At 31.3% G+C, this 10,982-nt stretch overlaps 1 protein-coding gene across 1 annotated transcript; it reads right to left on the reverse strand.

The window, feature by feature from the left end:
• Positions 1–8,487: 8,487 nt before the first annotated feature.
• On the reverse strand, positions 8,488–10,140 carry LOC126455401 (piggyBac transposable element-derived protein 4-like). The gene has a single exon (XM_050091171.1). The coding sequence runs from the start codon at positions 10,138–10,140 to the stop codon at positions 8,488–8,490; it is 1,653 nt and encodes a 550-aa protein (XP_049947128.1).
• Positions 10,141–10,982: the final 842 nt, after the last annotated feature.

A 10,982-nucleotide genomic window follows, 5' to 3' on the forward strand; every position in this document is an offset into this window, starting at 1 on the left:
ATGTAGCTTATTTTGCTACAGCTTCGTAACATTGTCTTGATACCTGCTCGGAGGAGAATTTTCACCATGTGTTCAGTGACCGCTTGACGTATGGTACAAGGCGATGATTCGTGCTTCCTTCTGCTCCTCCCTATTGCCTTAATCCTTTGTCGCCATAGTTTTGTTTATCATCTTCATCCCATAACGACTGACTCCAATCATGGAATTAAAGTTTTGTGATTTATTCTTCAGATGTTCTTCATTGCTCATCTTCTCAGTGCTCCTGCGGAGGCTTACAGTGAATGAGCACTTACTGGTTGTGACAGAAATGCGCTGAAACTTCTAGTGCCATCGTAGAATGCTTAGAACTGTAGAGGGTGGAGTGCCGTACTTTCAAGGACAATTATGCTGTGCATCATTCCATGTAGGCTTTCACTCTTCCTAGATACACTTTCCAGTACATCTACTATGTTACGACTTATCTCATCTAAATTGAAGCTAAATTAAAATAATAAAATAGAATAATCAATAATGAGAGCGACGGGCGATGTGTACACACCTCAGAGCCAATATCAGTTAAATTAAATAAATTAAATTACTATCAAATCCACCTTCATTAATAGTATTTCACCATCAAATCCGTTATATACAAAAATCTATTGTAACCCACCTCCTCTTAACTATAAGCTGCACCTTGACCTGAAATACTTTATAATTATAAATGTTGAGAATTATAACTCTAAAAAGATTCTCTGATAACGGAGATATACAAACAAATAAATTAAGTAGAGTAAATCGTGTATTATCAATCACGGGGTAGGTTCCTCTGAATGGAATGAGATACCGCCAAATTCTTTGGGTTTAAAGACCTTAACTAATAGTACCCAGGTAAATATAATTAACATTTAAAATAATAGGGTATCTAATCCTAGTTTATTATTCAAATTTCACAGATTCATAAAAAGAGCTATAAATAAATTTTAACATTTCACCTTACAAATTTATATTTTAACCCTAAAAATATAAATAACTGTTTTAACCAATAATATTCACTTGTATCAATCGTATAACCGCGGCTGCTGGCACGAATTATGCCAATACTAAATCAATTGCTAAATCCAAAATCACTTGATAATTAAATCAAATTACTGCAAAATAGAACATTTAGTTTAACAAAACTTACATATAATACAAAAAAAAAGTGAATAAATTAAGCAAGAATAAAACTTTTGGAAACAAAATAAGAAATTTAAAAATTTATAAAAATAAGAAAAAATAAACGATTCAAATATTTAAAGAAAAAAAAGAAAATAAACACAAAAATAACAAAAAAAAAAAGAAACGCTCCCTAGAATGACCACAACAACTTCTCTATTATATATAAATAAAGATTAATATGGAACATTTATACCAATAAATGTATTATATTCTTTCTTATATAATCTTTCTTTTCACTAATAATAAAGAAAGATTAAATAATATAATAAATATATTTAATATAATTATGTAAATTAATGTAATATGTTATTAATATAAAATTAACTTTATATTAAGTTAACTTAAATATTAATTAGTTAAATAATTTAATTATAGTTAATATATTAAATTATATTATTATAATTAATATAATTAGTTATATTAATATAAAGTTTTATATTTAATAATATTAATTATATTTATTATATCCAATTATAATAATATTTAATATTAATTTACATATTATTATATAATTTATAATATAATAACCTATTTTAAGCTAAAAACATAAGTAGCTATAGTCCTAGGTAAATAAATGTATTAAAATAATCATTTAATAATTATAAAATAACATTATAAGTATTTAAATTTAATTAAATGTAATATATTAATATAAATTATTTATTATATATAATATATATTCAGATTATCCTAACCGAGATAAATTAATTAGAAATAACCAAAATAATACATAAACAAATTTCTAAAAAAAATTTTTAATTTATATATTAAATATAAATGAAGTGCCTGATTAAAGGGTTACCTTGATAGGGTAAATCAAGTAAATAAAATTACCTTCATTAAAAATTACATAAGACAGAATTAAACTACCTCCTTTAGTATCAAAAACTAACGTGCATCATACACCTTAATGTAAAAAGGTAAGCTAAACAAGCTAATGGGTTCATACCCCATTTATAGAGGTATCAATCCTCTCCTTTTTAATGACCAACAACTCTACAAAACTTCTCTTCCTATCAACATTAATGATAGGAACGATACTGTCCATTTCATCAAACTCCTGATTTGGAGTTTGAATAGGACTTGAGATCAACTTACTTTCATTTATTCCGCTCCTAACAAGAAATAAAAATATAATAATAAATGAATCATCAATTAAATATTTTATTGTCCAAGCAATAGCATCGACAATACTATTATTTTCAATTTTGCTGATTCAAATAAAGTATCCAATAGGATGAGAAACAGAATTTATTCCATCAATAATAATTAGATCTAGATTATTATTAAAGATTGGGGCTGCACCCTTTCATTTCTGATTTCCAGAAGTAATAGGAGCTTCAAGATGAAATAACTGTTTAACACTAATAACATGACAAAAAATTGCCCCAATAATAGTATTATCTTATTGTATTCAACTAAGAACTTTCATTTGAACAATTATTATTCTAAGAATTATTATTGGGGCAATAGGTGGTCTAAATCAAACATCGCTACGACAACTTCTAGCATATTCCTCAATTAGACATTTAGGGTGAATAATTAGATCCCTAACAGTTAGAGAAAACATTTGAGAACTATACTTTATTATTTATTCACTATTAAGATTAATTATGGTCCTATTATTTAAGCAAATAAATCTATTTTTTATAAATCAAATCTATTCAGCCAGAAATATAAAAACTGAAATTAAATTCATAATATTCTTATCCCTTTTATCATTAGGTGGTTTACCACCATTTCTTGGATTTCTACCAAAATGAATTGTAATACAATCATTGATGGAAAATAACATAACAACTATTATAACAATTATGGTTGTATTAACTACAATCACACTTTATTATTATATACGTATTAGATTCTCAGCCCTAATTATATCATACACAGAAAATTCGTGATCTATAAAAATAAAGTCTCAAAAATCAAGAATTATTCTTCCTATAACAGTAATAATTTCAACAATAGGATTAATCTCAACATCAACCTTAATCTCATTATACTAAGGACTTAAGTTAAACAAACTAATAACCTTCAAAGTTATAATTAAAAGAATAATCTTTTAGGCCTTAGTAAAATTTTACACCTCTAGAATTGCAGTCTAGAATCATAATTGAATATAAGACCTAAAGTATGGTAAGAGAGAAACATCTCATAAGTAGATTTACAGTCTACCACCTTAAATTCAGCCATCTTACCGCAAAAATGATTATTCTCAACAAACCATAAGGATATTGGTACCTTATACTTCTTATTTGGAGCGTGAGCAGGAATAGTAGGAACATCAATAAGAATACTTATTCGTGCTGAACTTGGTCAACCAGGATCTCTAATTGGAGATGACCAAATTTATAATGTCATTATTACAGCCCACGCATTTGTAATAATTTTTTTTATAGTAATACCTATTATAATTGGTGGATTTGGTAATTGACTCGTACCATTAATAATTGGTGCACCAGATATAGCGTTCCCACGAATAAATAATATAAGTTTTTGATTACTACCTCCTTCACTTACCCTTCTTCTTACATCTTCTATAGTAGATAACGGTGCTGGTACAGGATGAACAGTTTACCCTCCTCTTGCAGGAGCTATCGCACATGGGGGGGCATCTGTAGACCTACCTATTTTTTCACTTCACTTAGCAGGTGTATCATCTATTCTTGGTGCAGTAAACTTCATTACAACAGCAATTAATATACGATCAGAAAGTATAACTCTAGATCAAACACCTTTATTTGTCTGATCTGTAGCTATTACAGCCCTTCTCTCCTTTTATCGCTTCCAGTATTAGCAGGGGCTATTACTATACTATTAACAGATCGAAATTTAAATACATCATTCTTTGACCCTGCGGGAGGAGGTGACCCAATTTTATATCAACACCTATTCTGATTCTTTGGACACCCAGAAGTTTACATTTTAATTCTACCGGGGTTTGGGATTATTTCTCACATTGTATGTCAAGAAAGAGGAAAAATTGAATCATTTGGAACATTAGGTATAATTTATGCTATATTATCAATTGGACTAATAGGATTTATTGTATGAGCACATCATATATTCACAGTAGGAATAGACGTTGATACACGAGCATACTTTACATCAGCAACAATAATTATTGCTGTACCTACAGGAATCTAGGTATTCAGATGATTAGCTACACTATATGGAACTAAATTCAAATTCAATCCACCGTTATATGAGTTTTAGGATTTATTTTTCTATTTACAATTGGTGGACTAACAGGATTAGTATTAGCAAATTCATCACTTGACATCGTATTACATGATACATATTATGTAGTAGCCCACTTCCATTATGTGTTATCCATAGGAGCAGTATTTGCAATCATAGGAGGTGTTATTCAATGATACCCATTATTTACAGGATTAACTATAAATAATATATGATTAAAAATCCAATTTACAATTATATTTATTGGAGTAAACTTAACATTTTTTCCTCAGCACTTCCTAGGACTAGCAGGAATACCACGACGATATTCAGACTATCCAGACGCATATACATCATGAAATGTAGTATCAAGAATTGGGTCCACAATTTCTATTGTAGGAATCATTATATTCATTGTAATTATATGAGAAAGAATGGTTACAAACCGGGCAATCATATTTAGAGCTAATATAAGAAGATCAACAGAATGGCTACAAAATAACCCACCTGCGGAACACAGTTACTCAGAGCTACCATTAATTTCTAGATTCTAATATGGCAGATTAGTGCAGTAGATTTAAGCTCTACAAATAAAGGTTTGACCTTTTATTAGAAAAATTAATTAATGGCAACATGATCAAATTTATCCCTTCAAGATGGAGCTTCACCATTAATGGAGCAACTATCATTCTTCCATGATCATACTATAGTCGTATTATTATTAATTGCAGTAATTGTAGGCTATGCCCTAAGTTACATATTATTCATTGCCTATACAAACCGAAACATACTTCACGGGCATTTAATTGAAACAATCTGAACAGCACTACCAGCAATTACACTAATTTTTATTGCACTACCATCATTACAACTACTATATCTACTTGATGATTCAGTAGACGCAATAATTACAATTAAAACAATTGGACGACAATGATATTGAAGATATGAATATTCAGACTTTATAGATGTAGAATTTGACACTTATATAACGCCAGAACAAGACCTAGAAAACGACGGATTTCGACTTCTAGATGTAGATAACCGAACAATTTTACCAATAAATACAGAAGTACGAGTATTAACAAGAGCATCATACGTTCTACACTCATGAGCAGTGCCTGCATTAGGAGTTAAAATTGACGCAACGCCAGGTCGACTAAACCAAGGAACATTTACAATAAACCGGCCTGGACTATTCTTTGGACAATGCTCAGAAATCTGTGGAGCAAACCACAGATTTATACCAATTGTAATTGAAAGAACTTCAGTAAACTTATTTATCAAGTGATTATCTAAGATAATCTAAGGAGTTAGTTAAAATATATTACATTAGAGTGTCAATCTAAAATAACTAAATAATTAGTACACCTTGAAATACATCAGATGACTGAAAGTAAGTAATGGTCTCTTAAACCAAAAAATAGTAAATTAACGACTACTTCTGATGGGGAATTCAATCCAAATCCCTCAAATATCCCCTCTCATATGATTCTCCCTATTTATTATATTTTCGACTACATTAATTTTATTTAATCAAATAAACTTTTTCTCATTTAAACAAAACCTTATTAAAAGAGCAGAAAAAAGAACAATTGATATAAAGAACTTGAATTGAAAATTATAACAAACTTATTTTCAACATTTGACCCATCAACTAATATCTTCAATTTATCATTAAATTGAACTAGAACATTCCTTGGATTATTATTAATCCCATCAATATTTTGACTTACACCATCACGAATTAATATTATTTGAAATAAACTAAACTTAACATTACACAATGAATTTAAAACATTGCTAGGACCAAAATCATTTAATGGAACAACATTCATCTTCATTTCAATCTTTATTATAATAATATTTAATAATTTCATAGGATTATTCCCGTACATCTTTACTAGAACAAGACATATAGCATTAACATTTGCAATTGCTCTACCTATATGATTAAGATTTATATTATTTGGATGAATTAATCATACAAATCACATATTTGCACACCTTGTTCCACAAGGAACACCACCTGCATTAATATCATTTATAGTATTAATTGAAACAATTAGAAATGTCATTCGACCAGGTACACTAGCAGTACGACTAGCAGCAAATATAATTGCAGGACACTTACTATTAACGTTACTAGGAAATACAGGACCATCTATAGCAATAAACTTAATTTCACTATTAATTATTGGACAAATACTTCTATTAATTCTAGAATCAGCAGTAGCAATAATTCAGGCCTATGTTTTCTCAATTTTAAGAACTTTATATTCTAGAGAAGTATACTAAACTTATGTTAACAACTCACTCAAACCACCCATTCCACTTAGTAGATTACAGACCTTGACCATTAACAGGAGCAATTGGAGCAATAGTTCTAGTATCAGGATTAGCAAAATGATTTCACCTATTTAACATTAACTTATTTATAATTGGATTTGGAATTACACTTCTAACTATAATCCAATGATGACGAGATGTAGTCCGAGAAGGAACATACCAAGGACTACATACGGGATTTGTATCAATTGGATTACGATGAGGAATAATTTTATTTATTGCATCAGAAGTACTATTCTTTGTTTCATTTTTCTGAGCATTTTTTAGAAGAAGACTAGCACCTACTATTGAACTAGGAATATTATGACCACCAATGGGAATTCAACCTTTCAATCCTATACAAATTCCATTACTTAATACAGCTATTCTTTTAGCGTCAGGAGTAACAGTAACATGAGCACATCATAGTCTAATAGAATCTAATCATACTCAAGCATTACAAGGATTATTCTTCACAGTAATACTAGGACTATACTTCACTATACTTCAAGCATATGAATATTGAGAAGCACCCTTCACCATTGCAGACGCAGTTTATGGATCAACATTCTTTGTTGCAACAGGATTTCATGGTCTACATGTAATTATCGGAACAATTTTCTTATCAACATGTCTACTTCGACATTCAATAAATCAATTCTCACCAAGACACCACTTTGGGTTTGAAGCAGCAGCATGATACTGACACTTTGTAGACGTAGTATGATTATTCTTATATATTTCTATTTATTGATGAGGTAGATAATTGTTTTTCTAGTATAAATAGTACATTTGACTTCCAATCAAAAAGCTTGATATAAATCAAGAAAAACAATCCTAATTTTATCTACAATAATTTTTATTAGATTTATTATTCCAATAATTGTTATAATCCTTGCAACAACATTATCAAAAAAATTAATTAATGACCGAGAAAAAAGATCACCATTTGAGTGTGGATTTGACCCAAAAAGATCAGCACGAATACCATTCTCACTTCGATTCTTCTTAATTGCAGTAATTTTCTTAATTTTTGATGTAGAAATCGCATTAATCCTTCCAATTGTAATTATTTTTAAAACTTCAAACATTATAATCTGAACAGTATCAACAATATTTTTTATTACAGTATTATTAGGTGGGCTATACCATGAATGAAATCAAGGAGCCTTACAATGAGCAGAATAAAGGGTTGTAGTTAACTATAACATTTGGGTTGCATTCAAAAAGTATTGATATAATCAATCAACCTTAAATAGAATAAGAAGCGAAGTATTGCAGTCAGTTTCGACCTGGAAGATTGGTAAATAAAATACCCTTATTCTTATTAATTGAAGCCAAAAAGACGCGTATTACTGTTAATAATATAATTGAACTATAAAGTTGCAATTAAGGAAATGTAAAGCCAATATGAAAGCTGCTAACTTTTTATATTAGCGGTTAAACTCCGTTAACACTCTCTGTACCAGGCCTATTTTATGCACCCGTCCCTAGAAACCGGGCAATTTTACCAATATTAAAAAAATTACTGCATCAAATCTACTGTTTGGATTGTGGCAAATTTGGTACCATCTTGAAGCTGCACATTTCTACTTTAATTCTGAGTGAAAGAAACTACTTTACAATGCACAGCTTTAAGGTACAGTTATAGAAATCACTTAGATGTTTTAAGAATTTAGAAAAAGTCATACGAATAAGGGAATACAATTGTGATTTATTTTTAACCAAAATTGTGGCACTACATTACATGTTTCTGATAGTATACAGTATTACATATAAATTTCACACAGAATCATATTGTTTTTTAGTGTGGAAAATTTTAAAGCAAGGTTCCAGGCAGAGTGCAACGCCACACTGTTCACATTCGTATCGTGTCTCTTTGCGAGAAGCCTTGCCACTCTGTTTCTTGCTCCTGGAACTGCACACGTGACACACACGAGCAGCATACTTCTTAGTAGTTGCAGGTATGTGCTGCAAAAAATGTCTCTTTGTTAGCCGACCTACAGTTCCTTCATTTCTTGGAATGAATTCAAGTGTGTCGTCTTCAACAAGCTGAACTGCAAGCACTGTTATAAAGTCTGTTATTGTAATTTTCTTCCTGTGCACTGCATTGTACAGCCAAAATGCATTTGATACTCCCATAAGCAGCAAATGGAAATATAATTTTCGCCACCATTTCACAGTTCTGTGCTGGAACGGATTGTACTGCAGGCGTTGGTCTCCAATATCCACTCCAATTTTATTGAGGTTGTAATCAAGTACCTGAAGTGGTTTCAATACTACAGACCCATTTCTCTTAGTATGCGTACCAAATGTTGCTTGATGCCTTGTAGACAATGTATACACATCTCTCTTATCTTTCCACTTCATTGCCAATACATTATCTTTACGCCGAAAAGACATTTCGCCCTTTTTCAGCTTAGCAGATACTAAATCTTTAGGCAATCCTTTCCTGGATTTGTTCACAGTACCAACAGCTCCAGTGCCTTTCTCTGCCAGTTGCTGAAATAGCTCTGGACTGGAATAAAATCGATCTAAATACACAGTGTGGCCTTTGTTCAGCAAGCTGCTGTCAGACAACAATCGCAAAATAACCGCAGACGAAGAATTGTCAACAATATGCTTACCAGCATAAACTTCAAAATTTACAACATAGCCACTACTGGCTTCAGCAACAGCATATACTTTCAGTCCATACTTATGAGGCTTATTTTGCATGTAAACACGGAAACTCACACGACCTCGAAATGGGCAAATTCCTTCATCAATTGTCACTTTTTCTGAGGGACGATATGCCTGGATACATCGCTCCTTCAAATTATTATAATATGGCAAAACTTTGTAAAGTGGATGAAATCCATCTTCGCCTGGTTTTTTCTGATTTGAATTGTCAACAAGATGCAAGCATGACAGTATCTGAGTGAAACGCAAACGGCTCATGACATGGGGACAAAAGTTACAACTAAGAACAGGATTAGTGCTCCAATGGTCCGCAATTTTTGGCTTTTTCGAAACACACATGTGGAAAATAATACCCAAGAAACGCCTCATCTCACTTATAGTCACTGGCTTCCACGAACTCAAAACTGAATGGGGCTTCAGATTATTTCCTCTTCTTTTCTTCTGTATTGTCTGTGATGCATACAAATTTGTCTGTCTCTTGAGTTCATTTACGTCACTGTCAGTAAGGAACACTTTACTGCAATCCAGTACAGAACTCGACTCATCAATATCCACTAGTATCTGCCTGGGTGTCGTGTTGACAGGCAGAGGTCGGTAGGTGTCAACTGCAGTCCACTCACTGTCTTTCGGATACGGCACAGCTGCTGGATTTGAAGCAACACCTTCAACATCATTCTCGTCTTCATCTGAAGACAAACTGTCATCAATCTCGTCTTCTAAAAAGAATATCACATTATGTGTAACTACATACATCGTTTACACATGTTCAACAGATATGTGCGTACTGCACAATTACGTGGAAAATTCGGAAATACGTACCTTCAAACACACCATTGCATTCAGAATCGTCTGAATCACTCTCTACATTATCCAGAGTGTCGCTATGATTGATCAAATCCGCAATTTCTGCGTCTGATAAACCGCGCCGAAACATGATGACAAACAACTGAATGATATACAGACTGAGAACGCAAAGATAAGTTTTAACATGAATTACAGCGCTGCCGTGACATCTATGGACGCATTTTGTTAATAAACATCTGAAAAACGTATAGCGCTGGCCAAACCCGTAGAAATAACGTTGCAGTGTTTTGAATGAAATTAAATGTAGCGGCCCGTAAATTTTACGGGCTTGGTGATTTTCGCGCGATCCCAGGCCCGTAAATTTTACGGGCTTGGCGCTTAGAGTGTTAACATTTCTAAAATTTATATAGTTTAAATAAAACATTACATTTTCACTGTAAAAATAATATATGTATATTTATAAATACCTAAAAGTAAAAATACTTCCTTAACATCTTCAGTGTCACGCTCTAATTATAAGCTATTTAAGTAAACGAAAAATAATACCACCAAAATAAATATTCAAAAAATAAAAGTTAAAAGATAAATCTTAAAATTAGAATCATATCAACCTTGTATATAACTAATTAAATAAATAAATAGTCTATATAAACCCTGACCACCAAATAATTCACCTCAACCATAATCAAATGACTTTGATGAATAATAACCCAATTTTAAAGGAAAATATCTAATAAACTTAGTTGAAATGAAAGGTATAAACCACATAGAACCAGCAAATCTAACAAAAG

The sequence above is a fragment of the Schistocerca serialis genome, chromosome 1 (genome assembly GCF_023864345.2).
Source record: "Schistocerca serialis cubense isolate TAMUIC-IGC-003099 chromosome 1, iqSchSeri2.2, whole genome shotgun sequence".
NCBI classification, from domain to species: Eukaryota; Metazoa; Arthropoda; class Insecta; order Orthoptera; family Acrididae; genus Schistocerca; species Schistocerca serialis.